The sequence below is a fragment of the Natrix helvetica genome (genome assembly GCF_964273705.1).
Source record: "Natrix helvetica genome assembly, chromosome: 4".
Taxonomy (NCBI): domain Eukaryota; kingdom Metazoa; phylum Chordata; class Lepidosauria; order Squamata; family Natricidae; genus Natrix; species Natrix helvetica.
This window is the reverse complement of record NC_138550.1, coordinates 67,484,697-67,502,316: the sequence shown is the minus strand read 5'-3', so window position 1 is coordinate 67,502,316 and position 17,620 is coordinate 67,484,697. Positions and strand designations below refer to the sequence as shown.

The following is a 17,620-nucleotide window of genomic DNA, read 5'->3' as shown; positions in this document are numbered from 1 at the left end:
GAAGTACATTGACACCAATTTAAAAAGGGTTTTATTGAATCAGCGAAGTCGAAAGTAGTGCTCCAGTGCTCTTCAGAGAAAAGAAAGATGGTGGAGTTCGCCTCTGTGTGGATCTGTGAGGATTGAATGCGGTATGCGAAAAGAACACCTATCCCCTCCCCCTCATGAAAGCTATGTTGAACCACTTGGCTAAAGGCAAGATCTTCACCAAGCTGGACTTGAGAGAGGCGTATTACCGCATATGAATCCAAAAAGGGGATGAGTGGAAGACTGCTTTTAACACTCCCCTGGGCAGCTTCCAGTACAAAGCCATGCCTTTTGGACTACAAGGAGCACCCACAGTCTTCATGCAGTACATAAATGAATTGCTACATGACCACCTGTACCACGGAGTACTCGTTTATTTAGATGACATCTTGATCTTCTCTGAGACCCTGGAAGAACATGTGAAACTGTACGGCAAGTCCTGAAAAAACTTCTGGCTGCCAAACTATATGCAAAATTGTCAAAGTGTGAGTTCCACAAGACCTCACTAGATTACCTGGGCTATCGTATTTCCAACAAAGGGGTAGAAATGGATCCAGGAAAAGTGAAAGCGATGTTAGATTGGAAACCTCCAAGTACTTGCAAACAACTACAAAGCTTCCTTGGATTTGCAAATTTTTATAGACAGTTCGTTTCGACTTACGCAGAAATTGCCCCACCATTGACTGAGCTATTAAAGACGGGCCCTTCCCCAACAAAGCCAAAAGTAAACCAACCACAAAAGTGGACAATGGACTGTCAAAAAGCCTTTGAGAAATTAAAACAGCTTTTTGCCCAAGAGCCCATATTGCAACACCCCGACCCAAAGTGACCATTCATAAGCCAGACGGATGCCAGTGATGTAGCAATAGCCGTGGTACTACTGCGAAAGAGTAAAGAAGGCCACCTCTTGCTATGTGCTTACATCTCCAAGAAACTCACCGCTACTGAAAGAAGGTGGGCCATTTGCGATCAGGTGGAGCATGCTCACCTGGAGACATCTCCTAGAAGTGGGGGATATACCGTTTGAGGTCTGGACTGATCATAAAAACCTTGAAGCTCTCCTAGCCCATTGGAGGTTATCCCCCAAACAAGTTCGCTGGGCACAATACTTCCAAAGGTTTAAATTCGAAATTAAACACATCCCCTGCTTCCAGTTCTGGTGGGCTTCTGGTTCCGGCGGCTGACAGCGACGGGCAAGCCTTGCTCGCCCCGCGCTTCCCTGGTGGGCTCCCCACTCCTTGGGGGGCACAGGACGCCCCGTAGAGGCTCCTGCCGGAGGGGTGGCACCGCGGGGGATCCCAGGGATCGGCGGCAGCCGGTGGGGGGCCCCCTGCCTCGCTCCAGGCACTGGGGAGCATGATGGGGAGATGCTCCGGCGTCTTCGCTGCGAGGCTGTGCGGAGAATGAACAACAAGAAGGACGCAGCTGCGGTGCGGTGAGGCGCAGACTTCTTTCCATTCCCTTTACAAACTTGGAGAAACTGCCAGCAGCTTAAAACTTTTCCTTTCGGCTGATTTGGAGAGGCGCGGCTGGAGGGAGGGGGATTTCCGCCCCCCCTTGGACAGGTGGCTTGGAACAATTCTGCTCTCAGCCCCAGGGGAAGGAGGAGGGGGGAGAGCCAACAAATGATGTCACGCCCTTACTAAAAGTGTTTTTCTTGGACTTAATCCCATAATATATTGATGATCTGGGAACTTTGAACTTTGAAAACTTTGTTATGCCTCTAAACCCGAAGTTGGCAGGGCAAGATGGCACACTTCCGTTGTCTTTATGAACTGTGAAACCTGACTCCACCTTTAAAACCTCAGGCTTCCGGTCTTTGTCTCCGTGCTACCCAGACAAATCTCTTGTGGATTGCTACCTTTTGAACTCCCTGGAGTGAAAAACTTTGCTCTATTGCCAGGGTGATTAGAGAAACTCTCTTCTGCCTGGACCCTCTGCCCCCTGGACTCTTCTGGCTGCTCTGCTGCTCTGACTGACCATTCTCTACACTGACTGAACTCTTTATTCCACAAACAATGTCTCCTAAAAGACCACCTCCTGGAAAGCCTGGCTTTGCTACCTCTGCCCCAACATCTGCAACCTCCAGTCCTAGTACACAATCAACGATAACAGCTTTGATGCAACCTAAAAGTACTGAGACAGAGTTTCAACAAATGTTCCAGCAACTTTTACAGGGACAAGAGGAAATAAAGAAACAACTAAAGGAGATGAAAGAAGAAATTAAAGAGAATCAGGCTCAAATTAATAAGAACTCACAGAGACTGGATCTTTTGGAGGGTGGGACGGCTGAGATGAGGGAGGGGGTGGAGGGGGTGCAGAAGGGAAACAAAGAACTTGATACCCAGCAGATGAAAATAGAGTTTGAGAGAATGTCCTTTTACCTTAGATTCCAAAACATGATGGAGGCAGATGATGAAAACATAAGGGACATCATGACAAGTATTTTGGCTGAATACATCCAGAAAGAAAAACAACAGATAGGGTGGGAGATAGACCTGGTTTATAGAGTGAATTCAGCTTATGCTAGAACACACAATGTACCCAGGGAGGTACACATTAAATTTCTCAGAAAAAGTACAAGAGATGAAATTCTGAGTGCACAAAGGGGGCAAGCCTTGACATACCAAGACAGGGAAATAACCATTCTGAAGCAGATCCCCAAGAAAGTGAGGGAAAAAAGAAAAAGTTATTCGCAATTAGCGAATAAATTATACCAGAAGGGGGTGTGGTTCAGATGGTTGATGCCTGAAGGTATGTTAATATTCTGGGAGGAGATAAGAGTTAAAATTAATACACCCATAGAGGCGCAGGCCTTTATGGAAAAAAACAAAGCACACCTAGAAAAATCAGATGATCCTACAACAGACATGCAGGACACGGGAGGGGCCGGAGCTCTGTCGGCGGGGGGAGATGGGGCAATACCAAGAAAGCTCACATCACAAAAATGAACAAGAAAATCTTTTTGACATAAACTGATCGAAATTACCAATTGAATTAACATGCTGACTATATACTACTATGTATTAATGATTTTTGTTTAGATGTATATTATGAGTATGGAGGGAGGGGGCACCTACCGCACTTCGCAACTGCCAAAATTTGTATACTTTTCCTACTACCTTTTTCCCTGTAAATTTCTAAAAAAAACAATAAAACTTTGTTTACAAAAAAAAAAGAAATTAAACACATCCCCACAGGAAAGAACTTGTTAGCAGATGCTCTGCCGAGAAAACGGCAATATGACAGTAAGAAGCAAGAAGTTATCCACCCCATCAGATCTCCTTCTCACCAAAAGGCAGCTCAAGTCACCACCCGAAGCCAAAATAAGCTGACGACTGAGCTGAAAACAGCACTCTGGACAGACCCATGGTTCAACAACAAGGATATCCTAACGGTGAATGATGGCTTAGCCTGGAAGGAGTCCAAACTTCACGTCCCTGCAGGGATGAGGCTGCAAGTGGCATCAACTTTGATGGCCAAAGATGAAATCGGAGGTGGAAGATTATGTAAAAAGCTGTGCTACTTGCGCCACAATGAAAACCTGGCCGGGGAAGCCCCCTGGACTACTACGAGTGGCTAACCCTAGCCGACCATAGGAAGAGATCGCAATGGACTTCATCGTCGAGCTTCCAGACAGCAGCGATAATAGAGTAATCTGGACAGTTATTGATTTGTTTTCCAAGCAAGTGCATTTCATCGCTTGCTCGGGGCTGCCCTCCGCAAAGAAAGTGAAAATGTTTGTGAAACACATTTATTGCCTGCATGGGGTGCCAAAAAGGGTCATTTCAGATCACGGAGTTCAGTTCACCGCCAAGTTCTGGAGAGAGTTCCTCAGATCGATTGGGTCCACACAGGGACTCAGCTCAGCATTTCATCCCAGCACAAATGGCGCAGCGGAGAGGGCCAATGTGATGGTGGAACAATACATCCGGTGTTATGTGGACTATCAGCAAGACAACTGGTCGGACTTGCTACCCTTTGCTGAAGTGGCATACAACAATGCAGTCCACAGCAGTACCGGATTAACTCCTTTCCAGATTACCAGTGGCATGGAATTCATTCCCATGCCTGAGCTGCCTAAAGAACCTCCCTCCTCCATGTCTCTGAATGAATGGATGGACACACTAAAGAAGGGATGGGAAAATATGAAGAAGGTTCTAGCAGATGTGGCAGAAGCCTACAAGAAGCAAGCTGATAAACATTGCTGCCTCCAACCACCCTTTTGGGTGGGGGACAAAGGTTTTGTATCTACCAAATACATAAGATGCCTAGTAAGAAACTGAGTCCAAAATTTCTAGGTCCTTTCCCAATAGAAAAGATAATTAACCCAGTTACAGTTCGACTCAGCCTACCCAGAATTCTAGGGAAAATTTATCCGGTATTCCATTGTAGCTTGTTGAAACCAGTAATGGGGTTTCAATGGGGATGGCATAAGGCCATCCACCCAAGCTCCCCCTCCTCCTGTAGTGGTAGAAGGGGAAACACATTTTGAGGTGAAAAAAATCTTAGATTCCAGGCTGCATAGAGGTCGCTTACAATATTTAGTGCATTGGAAGGGGTACTTTGTCTGAAGCTACGTGGGTGAAAACTTGGGATCTAAAAGTGGATAAATTAGTGAAACAATTCCATGAGAAGTTCCTTGATAAGCCAAAGGGTCCCCCTGGGGGAGGCAGAGGTGGTTAATTTTGTTATGTTAACTTTTATGCTTTTCTCTTTCCAGGCAACATTTTTCTTCTGAGGAGAGGCCGCCTGTCAGGCCTGTAGTTATGTTCCTTTTAGGATCTTTGGCTTGCCACACTTCCTATTATTTCACTGTGCTGTTTCGTTAGAGTAGTAGTAGAATTATGGAATGTGTTGTTGTCATTCCTTTCTAGAAGCCAAGGTCATCTTTTGTCTCTGCACCTCGACACCTGACCGGAACAAGCTGGGTGGAGATGCCAGCATGGCCGAAGAAGATTGGACCATGTGATGGATTTATGGGTGTGGGGAAAAGATCATGAATTTTTTTATCTACAAAATGCAAAAACATGATACACACAATACCCATGCATCTCTTGCAAGAGAGAAGAATGAACTCTGAACACAGAATAGCTAAGCCACACCCAGACTGAAGCTGGCTCACGTGGCTCTAACAGCAAATCCTGTGTCTCAGTCAAAAAACAGTTCCCATTGGCTGGATCGTTACCATGGTTATTCCAGTTCATAAATTCTTTCTGACATAAAATACTCCAGCCAAAATGGTCAAGATTACTCACAGTAGGAGGAAGACCACTTTCAAACTATACTGGGAAAATGTGTCTGGAAATCAAGTTTACAACCATTTCTTTGAAATGAGCTGCTTATACCAAATGTACTGGTCATCCTTGAAAACTGGTAATATCCAGTAAATATCTTAGTATGTTGGTATCCCATCCGCCTCTATCTTTCCATGTTGCAGAAAGTTCAATTTTTCATTGACCACTCTGCATCAAACCCTCAGCTATTTCATATCCCTTCTGTAGCTATTTTAGCAGATGTTGTTTTCTGACAATTTTTCATGTTTCTGGAAATCTTCATCATATAGTTTCCCAAATCCTGACCTGTTTAAGCATTTAATCACTTGTACCACTATCCAATAGTCAGATTTGAGTCTTGATCATGAACTTTCTGTTTCTGATCAATGTGCTCAAATCTCACTTAAATAGTTTTTCACTCAGCCCACATTCCTAAAGAAGGAACACCCATTCAACCCCCTGCAATATTTCAAATGTCTAGAAAATTATTTTATTTTCAAGAAAATTGAAGGTTTGCTCCCTTTCCCAGATGCAAAGGCTGTAAAACGTTGGGTGCAATGGATGAAAAATTGATGAGACGCCAACCAAGCAGATAATCAAATATTCGAATTGATCTCCCTGCTGCTGTCTTTCACCTGTGAATGGTAGAAGATACAGTACTTCATCAATTTGGAGAAGGAAGGAAAATAAATCATTACTTGGTCAGAAAAACTTTTTTCATTCAGTCCACATTCCTTCCCATTCAACCACTTGCAATAATTTCTTTGCAATTTATTTTCTTTTCTTTCAGGAAAATTGAAGATTTTTTTTAAGAGGCAGGGTTTATTAAAGAATTTCTCACTCTCCTAATTACATAAGACAATGGAAGATAAAATATATGTGACAATTCTTTTAATAATAATAATAATAATTTGGATTTATTAGCCGCTCCCTTTCCAAGTAGGACTCGGGGCGGCGTACAATGGAGCATAAAACATAGAAGATAAATAACAGCACATAAACGTACATAAATACAAAACACACATACACGGAGGAGGTAACAAATTTCATCATTTAGACAGTTAAAAATCAGCATTAAAATATCCCAATTGTAAAAACCCAATATGCAATTAAGAATTAATATTTAAAGACAATTTAAAAAACAGTTAGGAGGAATAAGAGAAATTACGATTGAGCCAGGCCAGATAATTGAAAGAAGTGGGTCTTCAGCTGTACACGGAAGGAGCGGAGATCGGAAGTGATCCTGATGTCACGGGGGAGGTCATTCCACAGGGCTGGGCCCATCACAGAGAAGGCTCTGCTCCTGGGTGTCGCCCCCCGGCACTGTTTGGCGGACGGCACCCGGAGAAGTCCCTCTCTGTGTGAGCGAATTGGTCGTAGGGATGTGTGGGGCAGGATGCGATCCTGCATATAACTAGGCCCTGTGCCATGAAGCGCTTTAAAGATCATAATCAAAACCTTGAAACGCACTCGGTAGACCACAGGAAGCCAGTGCAGCTCGCGCAGGAGAGGTGTTACAGGGGAGTATCTAGTCCTCCCCATAATCACCCGCGCGGCCGCATTCTGGACCAACTGTAGTCTCCGAGTGCATCTCAAGGGAAGCCCCATGTAGAGAGCATTGCAGTAATCCAGGCGAGACGTCACTAGCGCATGGGTGACTGTGCGTAGGGCATCCCGGTCCAATAAGGGGCGCAATTGGCGCATCAGGCGAACCTGATGGAATGCCCCCCTTGCCACGGCTGTTACATGATCATCCATGGACAGCCGGGCATCCAGGAGGACGCCCAAATTGCGCACCTGTTCCATGGGGGCTAGTTGGACGCCCCCGATGGCCAGAGATGGAAGCACCTGGTTGAACCGGGAGGCCGGAAGCCACAGCCACTCCGTCTTGGAAGGGTTGAGTTTTAGTCGGTTGCCATCCATCCAGACCCGTACGGCCTCCAGACACCGGGACATCATTTCGACGGCCTCATTGGGGTGGTTCGGGGTGGAAATGTATAGCTGAGTATCATCAGCATACAGATGATATCCCACCCCAAAACCACGGATGATCCCGCCCAGCGGTTTCATATATGTGTTGAACAGGAGAGGCGAGAGCACCGATCCCTGTGGCACTCCACATGTGAGTGGCCTCCGGGTCGAACTCTGCTCCCCTGCCAACACACGTTGCGTCCGATCAGAGAGGTAGGAGCCAAACCACCGTAAAACGGTGCCCCTGACTCCTAGCCCCTCTAGCCGGTGCAACAGGATACCATGGTCGATGGTATCGAACGCCGCCGAGAGATCTAATAGGACCAGGATAGAGGAACAACCCCTATCTCTGGCCCTCCAGAGATCATCAACCAATGCGACCAAGGCCGTCTCCGTGCTGTGCCCGGGTCGGAAGCCGGACTGGCGCAGGTCTAGATAATCATTTTCCTCCAGGTGACGTGGGAACTGCTGTACCACCACACTCTCTACAACCTTCGCTAAAAAAGGAAGGTTGGAGACTGGACGATAATTGACTAGGTCCGTTGGGTCCAGGGAAGGCTTCTTGAGCAGGGGCCTCACCACCGCCTCTTTCAAGGCGGCCGGAAGAGACCCCTCACCCAGCGAGGCGTTCACCAGGCCAAGGAGCCAGTCACGCGTAACCTCCCAGGATGCCAGTACAAGCCAGGAGGGACACGGGTCCAATAAACATGTGGTGGGTCGCAGACGTCCACGCAACCTGTCCAAATCCTCGATGGCAACCGAGTCAAACTCCTCCCAAAGCGGTCCCTCAAGACTCGCCACGGGCGTCTCTACTGAACCACTGAAAGGGGCCCATCCCATCCGGATTTGAGCGACTTTGTCCTGTAGATATTTCCCAAACTCCTCTGCTCTGCCCTGTAGTGGGGCTTCCCGTGGTCTCTCAAACAAGAGAGAGCGGGTCACCCGAAACAGGGCGGCAGGGCGGTTATCTGCAGACGCAATAAGAGCGGCACAATGTTGACGTTTGGCCGCTCTTAATGCCACAAGGTATGTCTTCAAATAGGCTCGTGCCTGTGCTCGGTCAAATTCGGAACGGGAGGATCTCCAACGACTCTCTAGGTGTCTCTTGTGGCGTTTCATCACCCTTAGCTCCTCGGTAAACCAAGGTGCCAGGGTGGTTCGTCGCCGCAGGAGAGGCCGCAAAGGCACCACCCGGTCTAGGGCCCCGGTAGTCGCACTATTCCATGCGTCTACCAGGTCCTCCACTCGGGGGCGGGTCAGGTCCACAGGAGGTGGCCCAAGTTCCGTCTGGAACCTATCCGGTTCCATCAGGCGCTTGGGGCGGAACCATCTAATACCTTCCAGTTCCGCCTCCTCGCGGCGGGGGGTAGCACCAGGGAAGTCCAGCCGGAGAAGTGAGTGATCCGACCATGACAGGGGAATAATGTCTAGATCCCCTCTTCCCAGATCACTCGTCCACTGGCCAGAGACGAAAACAAGGTCCAGGGTGTGGCCTCCCTCGTGAGTAGGGCCCTGAATTAACTGGGTCAGGTCCATGGCTGTCATGGAAGCCATGAACTCCCGAACCCCCTCAGACGCTTCTCCCATCGACGGCAGATTAAAATCCCCCATCACTAAAAGTTTGGGGGTCTCAACCGCCACCGATGAGATCAGCTCAAGGAGTTCGGGCAGGGCCGCTGAAGTATAGCGAGGAGCCAGGTATACTATCAGCAGGCCCAACTGCCTCCCTGGGCCCCATCTCACGACGAGGGACTCACACCCGGATGTCTGCGGCACGGTGAACTCTCTCGGCTCTAAGTCTTCCCGGATAATCACTGCTACCCCGCCGCCCCTTCCCTGGGCCCGAGGCTGGTGAAATGCTCGATAAGCTGGCGGGCACATTTCCACAAGGGGTAGACCTCCCTCGTGGCCCAACCAGGTCTCGGTTATTCCGGCGAGGTCCGGCTCCCCCTCCAAAATTAGATCGTGGATGAGGGGGGCCTTATTTTACATTAAAGGATTAAATTAAATTAATGTACATTAAAAGCCCAATCCAGTTCAATGCACTAAAAAAGAAGACCAAGAAGATCAAGAAAACAACCATCATGATTACACAAAAAGCTCTCAGGCCAACTGAGAAATAAAAAGGATAACTACAAAAAATAAAGGGATACAAACTAAGGCAGAATACCAACAAATAGCTTGAATCTACAAAGATGAAATTAGGAAAGCTAAGGCTTAGACAGAAGTAAGATCTGCAACAAATGTCAAAAACAATCAAAACAGTTTCCTTCAACACATAAAAAACAAAAAGTCAAAGAAACAATGAGTCCACTAATGGGAGAATATGGCAAAGAAGTAACAGGCAGTAGAGAGCTTAACTCATTCTTCATGCAAAAAAGAAAATACTACTTAATAGATGCATACATGACAGGTTAGGAATGCAAATTAAAATAAAATAAGCAAAAATAAAGTAAGAGAACACCTGTCAGGTCTAGGTGGATTCAGGTCACTGGGTGCTGATGGACTACATCCCAGAGGGAACTGGCAGACATAATCTTAGAACTATTGAGCCATATTTTTCAAAGTTCTTGGAGCACCGGGGAATTATCGAGGACAGGAAAAGAGCTGATGTAGTCCCCATCTTAAAAAATGGGGGGGGGGGAGAGAAACAGATCCAGAAAATTACAGACAAATCAGCCTGAGATCAATACCTGAGAAAATTTTGGAAAATTTGGAAAATAATCAAGTAACAAATCTGTGAACATGCAAACAAGGTTACAACCAGAAGCCAACATGTGTTAATCTAAAATGGATCATGCCAAACAAAACTTATTTCATTATTTGACAAAGTGACCAAATAAGTAGATCAGTGAAATGCTGTGGACATAATATATTTAGATTTCAGTAAAGCATTTAATAAAGTAGATCACTATTTCTTGGCAAGCTAGTAAAATGTGGGACAGACAGCACTGGCTGCAGGCCTGACACTAGCATCTTTTTACAAAGCCTTAGTAAGACAGCTCTTGGGAAAAAGCATCCAGTTCTGGTCACCACAATAAAAAAAGATGTTGAGACTCTGGAAAGCATGCAGAGAAGAGCAACAAAAAAAGGTGGCTGGAGGCTAAAACCAGGGGTGGGTTGCTGATGCCATTACTGCTGGTTTGCAACCCGTGCGTAAAGTGCATGTGTGTGCTGTTCGGTGTTAATTGTTCTGTGCACATATGCAGAACAATTTACAGTGAACTGTGCATGCACAGTCACTAAAATTCAAAATGGCGGCACCCAAGCAGCAGTGAGGGAACCGGTTTGGGGGCAGGTCAGACCTGGTTTGCTGCTGGTTCTGTGACCCAGGTCTGAATTCCATTACCAGTTTGGCCAAATCAGGCCAAACCAGCATCAACCCACCTCTGGCTAAAATATATGAAGAACGGTTACAGGAATTGCAGTGGTGCATACCTATCAGTTCAGACCAGTTTGACCAAACCAGTAGTAGCTTGACGGTCTGGGTCACTGGAATCGGCAGCAACCCAGGCCTGCCATGCTCCTGAACTGGTTTTCCCAGTGGTGCCATCTTGTTTTTTGCTTCTCTGCATGCGCAGAACAATTTTAGTTGTACTGCGCATGCACATGCAGCGTGCATCAAGCACACATGTGTGCAGTGCATCCCTGAGCAAACCAGCAGTTGTCTCAGCCAGAACTAACCCCTGAGGAATTGGGTATGTCTAGTCTAATGAAAAGGAGTGACAGACATGGTAGCAGTGTTCCAATGTCTGAGGGGCTACTACAAAGATAATGGCATGCATAAGTGCACCAGCATGCCTACTGCCCCTGTCTTACTGTCCCCATTTATCTGTATTTACTTCTTTTGTTAATGTTCATACCAATATTTGTTATCTTGTGCATGTTTGACAAATAAATAAATATGAGAAGGTCAAACTATTTTCCAAAAACAACAAAAGGCAAGACAAGAAACGATAGATGGAAATTAACCATTAACGGTGAGAGCAAACATCCAATCAAATACTTGCCTTCAGAAGTTGTGGGTGTTCCATCACTGGAGACTTTAAAAAAGAGACTGGAAAACCATTTGTCTCCTGACCATTTGTCAGGAGATGGTAAAACATCTCCTGCTCAACCAGGGAGTTGGTCTAGAAGACTTTAAAGCCCCCTATGAACTCTAATATTCAATGTTCTAAACAAAAATTTCTTTGTTAACAGATTATACTCCCTTGGGATCCATGCTCTCTTTCCTCAAATTGATTAGGAAGATCATGGCAATCATTTCTATTCTGTGGATTCAGCATACCTTTTGGATGCTCCATAGCAAAAAGAGGAAGGAAAGGCCTAAGGAACTTGAATTCACTGCCCAGAGATCCATCAGCTAAGCCTGGACCCATGCCATGAACGGCTTTAAAGGTGATTACCAATACTTTGAATTGGACTCGGAAGCAGACAGGTAGCCAATGCAGATTGCAGAGCAATGGTATTACATGGGTCATCTGTCAGGCCCCAAGAATTGCCCATGCCAGCACATGCTGCACCAGCTGCAGCTGCCATATTGGAAAACCTTATAAATTGTTTCCTTCCATCATCATTGTATGATTTTCCTTTAGGCAGTGTACTTAATATTTTATATTAATGTATTTTGTAGCTTCTTACTTACCAGATTACATTTGCTACAATTACAACACAGGATAAATACCCATATAGGAACTAAAACATGTTAAACCAATACAAATTTCTCAGTATATTATACTAAACCAGTGGTGGCTAACCTTTTTGTTGTTGCATGCCAAAAGTATGCGCATGTGTGCACGCCAGCAGTTCCATATGCTGGCACCCATAATGCAATGTGCAGCCCTGTGCATGCACACAGCCCCCCCACGCCCACCCTATGTCTGCATGCGCCTCCCATTTTGGACCAACCTTTGCTGGCACGAATGGCCTGATTTGCAGAGGCAGCAATGGTTCCTCTTCCTCCTGCCAGCCTCTCGCTCTGGGCAGCATCCCGCCAGCCAGCCATGCCAGCGGGCAGGACCGCAAAGGAGCAAATCACACAGCCTGCTGCTGCTGGCACACTGCCCTTGGAGCAAGGGCCCACACTCAGAGGAAAACAGAGGAGCTGGCCGAGCACTGGAAAGGCGGCCCACTTGCCTTTGTTTCTTGTGTAGTGGCAGGAAGCCGGGCATTTCCAGGGCTCTTGAAGAGACCTAGCGGTCTTTGCCGTTCTTGAGCAGGGCCAAGTAATGGCATGGTGGCTTGCAATCTCGGAGCGCTGCAGCTTAAGCCAGACTAGATCGTGTCCACACCAAAACAGTACCATAACACGCACCCTAGTTTGCAAATGCAACCCTTGAAACTTCCTGAAATTTGCCATGCTGGATACTGCCCAGAGCAAAAAGCTGGCAGGAAGAGGAGAAGCCAGTCACTCGCTCCTGCCTCCCTCCCCACCCTGCTGCCCCATGAGCTTGAGCCAGCTGGTTGCTCCTGCCTTTCCCCTTGCAGCTACTGCCACTGCTGCTGCTGCTCTTCTGTGGCCTCACTTCCTCCCAAACCACTTCAGACTCATTCTAAATTAGGCGCAGGGATGGGGATGGTAAAGAAGAGGTGATGGCCAGACACACAAGGATTCCCAACCCTTCTTTTTCTCCCTCTGGCATTGAACCCGACCAACTTGCTTTTCCCAACCACGTGTGTTTACCCTGTTTGTTATCATCTAGCTGCCACTCGAATTTGTCGAAGTCCAACATGGCTAGGGGAAGGAGCAGCAGGAAGGGCAGACGGCTGCCCAGCCAGCAAATGCTGCCCTGCTCCCCCGGGAACCCGAGCCGGCGAGTCATTCTTTCCCTTTCCATTGCAGCTGCCGCTGCTGCTGCACTTCTAAGGTGGGGGAGCTGTGCAGGAGGAACACTGGCCATTGCGACTACTGATTTCCGTACATGTGTGTGCCAGAAACCAGGAGACCGTGGCCAATGTGTGTGCATGTGCTGGAAACAGAAAGATCTTCCTGGAGTGTGCTTTTCTGGTTTCCAGCACGTGTGTCATAGGTTCGCCATCACGGCCCTAAACGAACTAGTTTTCTGGAAATGCATAGCAAAGTACATTAATAGACAAACTTTTATTTTTAGAAATTAATAGTTTCTGAATTACTCAAACCATATAGATTTATGTTAATTACATTAATAATTGTTCTCACCTGGGATATATGCTCTCTTTCCTCCAATTGATTAGGAAGATCATGGCAATCATTACGAATCTGTGGATTCAATAGAGTTTTTTGATGCTCCGTAGTAAAAACAGGAAAGAAAGGCCTAAGAAATTTAAACTCACTGCTCAGAGACCCATCAGCTAAGCACACTTCATAGCTGTAGGCCTGGGAAGATGTCCCAGTATTAGGATCCACACACTTGTCTTGCAAATTTGGTCCCCCAGGGAAATTCGATGCAGAATGAGAACTTCCTATGAACTTCCTTTGCTTCTGAAACTTGGTTGCAATAAACACAGTGACAGAAAGCAGAAAAATGGATGAGATGGCAACCAAGCAGATAATCAAATACAGTGTTAGAGTATGATCTCCCTCTTGCGGGACTTCATCCTTAGGATTATCCATAATTTTCATGTAAGGATCAGAGAAGCCATCCAGTAGAAGAATTCTTAGGGTCACAGAGGCAGATAGTGGAGGATGCCCATTATCCCTAACTGCCACAATAAGAGTGTGTTTGAAACTGTCTCGGATGTTCACCGGCCTCATGGTTTTCACCTCCCCATTCTGAGTTCCAACAGCGAAGAGACTCGGATCTGTGGCCTTCAGCAACTGATAGGAAAGCCAAGAATTCTGCCCTGAATCTCTGTCCACTGCCACAACTTTGGTGACTAGGTAGCCTGTCTCTGCTCCCCTGGGAACCAGATCATTTGATGGAGAAGTGCTGTTCTGAAGGGGGCAGAGGATGAAGGGGGCATTGTCATTTTCATCTGTGATAAGAACTCGGACCATCGTTTCTGAGCTCAAGGGAGGTGAGCCCTTGTCTACAGCCCTCACCATCACCTGGAAATCCTGTATATCCTCATAATCTATAGATCGAATGGCATACAAGTTCCCAGTTTCAGAGTTGATGGAGATGTAAGATGATGCAGGCTCTTTCCTGATCTCTCCAAACAAAAGAGAGTAGGTTACTTTGCCATTCTGTTCTGTGTCCACGTCCACAGCATGGACTGATCCAATGAGCAGTCCTGGAATGTTGTTTTCTCGTAAGTACAAATTGTAGAAACTTCTTTCGAACATTGGAGGGTTATCATTGACGTCTGAAAGTTGAATGCTAATAACTGTCATTGAAGTGAGTCTGGGAGAACCTTGGTCGGTGGCTGTGATGGTGATGTTATAATGTGACATTTGTTCTCTGTCCAATGGCTGTTGAGTCACAAGCTGGTAATAATTGTTCTCAGTCAGTTTCAATATAAAAGGCAGGTTTTTCTCAGTGTTGCAGTTAGTTCTGCCATTGTCTCCAGAGTCTTGATCTCTGATGCCAAAAAGTGCCACCAGTGTTTCCGGGGGAGAATTTTCTGGTAAAGGATTAGTGACGGATGACACAATTATTTCTGGAGCATTATCATTCTCATCTTCAATGTCAACAAGAACTTTACAGTAAGCGGACAATCCTCCTCCATCTGTGGCTTTGATGCTGAGTTCATAATCATGATTTTCTTCATAATCAATTTTCCCTACGAGCATAATTTCTCCAGTATGATTGTTTAACCTGAATGATCGGAGTACATCTGCTGGTGCTTGGCTAAAAGTGTAAATGATATGAGCGTTGGATCCAATGTCTTTGTCGGTAGCTTCAACTTTAGCAACCAATGAACCTGGATGACTATTTTCCATTAGCTGCACTTTATACACTGTTTGTTCAAATTGGGGCACATTATCATTGGTATCCAGAATATCAATAATTATCTGTGCTATGCCAGTTCTCCTTGGGATCCCTCCATCCACAGCTTCCAGAGTGAGGATAAGTTGAGGGATCACCTCACGATCTAATGGTTTTGCCAAAAGCAGTTCTGCATATTTCCTACCATTGTTTTGACTTTGTACGTCCAGCTTAAAATATTCGCTTGGGCTAAGTATGTAGTTCTGGATAGCATTTTTTCCTTTGTCTAAATCATGGGCTGTCTCCAAGGGGAAACGTGCATTTATAGGAGTTTGTTCAGGTATTTCAAAAAGGAATTGATTCTGAGAGAAAATAGGGGAATTATCATTGACATCTTCTACCTGAACTTCAATTTTGAAGAATTGAAGAGGATTTTCCAACAAAATTTCAGAGAATAGAGTGCAAGGATCACTTAGACCACACAAAGCTTCGCGGTCAATTTTATCCCTCAATATTATATTTCCAGAATGAGGATCCAGCTGGAAATCCTGCCTGGAACTCTTAGAAATCAACTGTGCTCTGCGAGCAGAGAGCTCCTTCACATCCACTTTCAAATCTTTTAGCACATTTGCTACTATTGATCCAGCTTTCTTCTCCTCAGGCACTGAATAGCGGAATGGTTCACACAACATACCAGAGCTACATAGAGAAATAAAGAACAAGGCTACTTGCCTGCTAGTATGAGATGCTTCCATTTTCTCAGCCTCTTTCAGGGAAGGTCATACATTCAATAAGATTCTTTGTAAAGCAACTGCTGTAATTTCCATTATAGTTGTGATCAGAATACAGTAGGAGTTATTTTTTTGTATTCACACTAGAATATTTTCTTCGGAAATTTCTCAAGATGTAATTGAAAGCTGTTGCCTTTTGTTCTGAGATTCCTTTGTCTAATGACTGGATCACTCTGAAGTAAACAGATCTCTCTTTTTACTGTTTGGTGCAATAGCACCACCTTGTGTGTAAAGTAAAATGTAGCACTGAATTTAGGAAGCTCCTTTGAAAAGGGCATTTACTGTAGTATATAGAATAGTGTGTGCATCTTTTCAAAAGAACAAAATGTTACACAATCTTGATGTCTTTTGTCATATCAAAATAATATATTAATAGCTTTAAATCTAGAGAAAAAATATTTCTCCCAAAATATAAGAGCTATAATTTTTGGTATAGTTGTGATATAAATGTGTGTATAAAATACCGTAAATACAAGGATGAGAGGAATATCACTTGTGTGTTTTATTTTTACTTGTGTCGTTTGTCATATCAAAGTAATGTATTAATAGCTTTCAATCTAGAGAAAAAAGATTCTCACTGGTACAAGCTACAACTTTTATTATGATTGTACTGTAAAAGTATATAGAAACATCTGTGGAGATTCTGAGTCATCGTGGTCATGGTTGTTCAAAGGTGCTTTTTCAAAAGTCAACTGAACTGGTTTTTCCATAAGGAAGAAGAAGACATTTTGCTTCTCATCCAAGAAACCTCATCAGTTATTACATTGCTTCCACCTTTCCGCCAGGACCAGTATGCCAGGATTTGCAAAACTAAATCTGCTTTCATTTTTCAGATCAACTTTGTCCTGGGATGTCTATGAAGATTCTCAGGTATCCAGTTCATGGTTCCCCCCCCCAAAAAAGGCAACTGGACTTTCTTGATTTTTTTTCTTTGAAAACATTTCGCTTCTCATTCAAGGTTCTTCAGTTTGTTCAGGGATAGTGAGTATTCTAGCAGATATCAAATAGTGAAGCAGATATTGAATATATGGATTTTTTTCAATCACTGGATAGAGATGTTATAGAATAATATATGGCTGATGCATTTTGTCAATATATCATTCTCCCATTCCTGCATCACTAATCTAGCCACTATATAGTTATGAGCAGAAAATAAACAAATCCAAAATTGATGTACAAACCTTTCATAATGCCTATCTCAGCTATCCACAGGGCAAATGCACTCTGATATGTAACTGCTACGGCCATCTCAGTCTACATTTTGCAACCCAGATACTATAGTTCCTTGAAATCTGAACTGAATTCAGCCAAATAAATATCCAGGGAGTAGAGTAGAGTAGAGTAGAGTAGAGTAGAATGTAGAATAGAAGAATAGAATAGAATAGTTGGAAGGGATCTAGTTCAACCCCTTGCTCAGGCAGGAAACCCTATACCATTTCAGACAAGTGGTTATCCAGTCTCTTCTTTAAAACTTCCAGTGTTGGAGAATTCACAACTTCTGGACACAAGTTGTTCCACTGGTTAATTGTTCTAATTGTCAGGAAATTTTTTCTTAGTTCTAGGTTCCTTCTCTCCTTGATAGGTTTCCACCATGCATGAAATGCTCCAATCTTTGCTACCAGTTTTGAACAGGGAGCGCTCATGTGTAGCACTTCTGCGCAGAGCATCCATGATGATGTTGGAGGCTGGGGGGCAGAGCCTCCCACTG

At 45.0% G+C, this 17,620-nt stretch overlaps 1 protein-coding gene across 1 annotated transcript; it reads right to left on the bottom strand.

The window, feature by feature from the left end:
* Positions 1–5,817: 5,817 nt before the first annotated feature.
* LOC309390757 (protocadherin beta-16-like) lies at positions 5,818–15,850 on the bottom strand. The gene is made up of 2 exons (XM_081950461.1): positions 13,453–15,850; positions 5,818–5,938 (listed from the first exon to the last, which is right to left on the bottom strand). The coding sequence occupies exons 1-2, from the start codon at positions 15,811–15,813 to the stop codon at positions 5,900–5,902; spliced, it is 2,400 nt and encodes a 799-aa protein (XP_081806587.1). The 5' UTR covers positions 15,814–15,850; the 3' UTR covers positions 5,818–5,899.
* Positions 15,851–17,620: the final 1,770 nt, after the last annotated feature.

Coding starts and splice junctions, on each gene's coding strand:
- LOC309390757 (XM_081950461.1), bottom strand. CDS start 15,813: ATGTTGTGTGAACCATTCCGCTATTCAGTGCCTGAGGAGAAGAAAGCT. Junction 5,939..13,452: donor AAAGAGAGCATATATCCCAG/GTGAGAACAATT, acceptor TACCATTCACAG/GTGAAAGACAGCAGCAGGGA.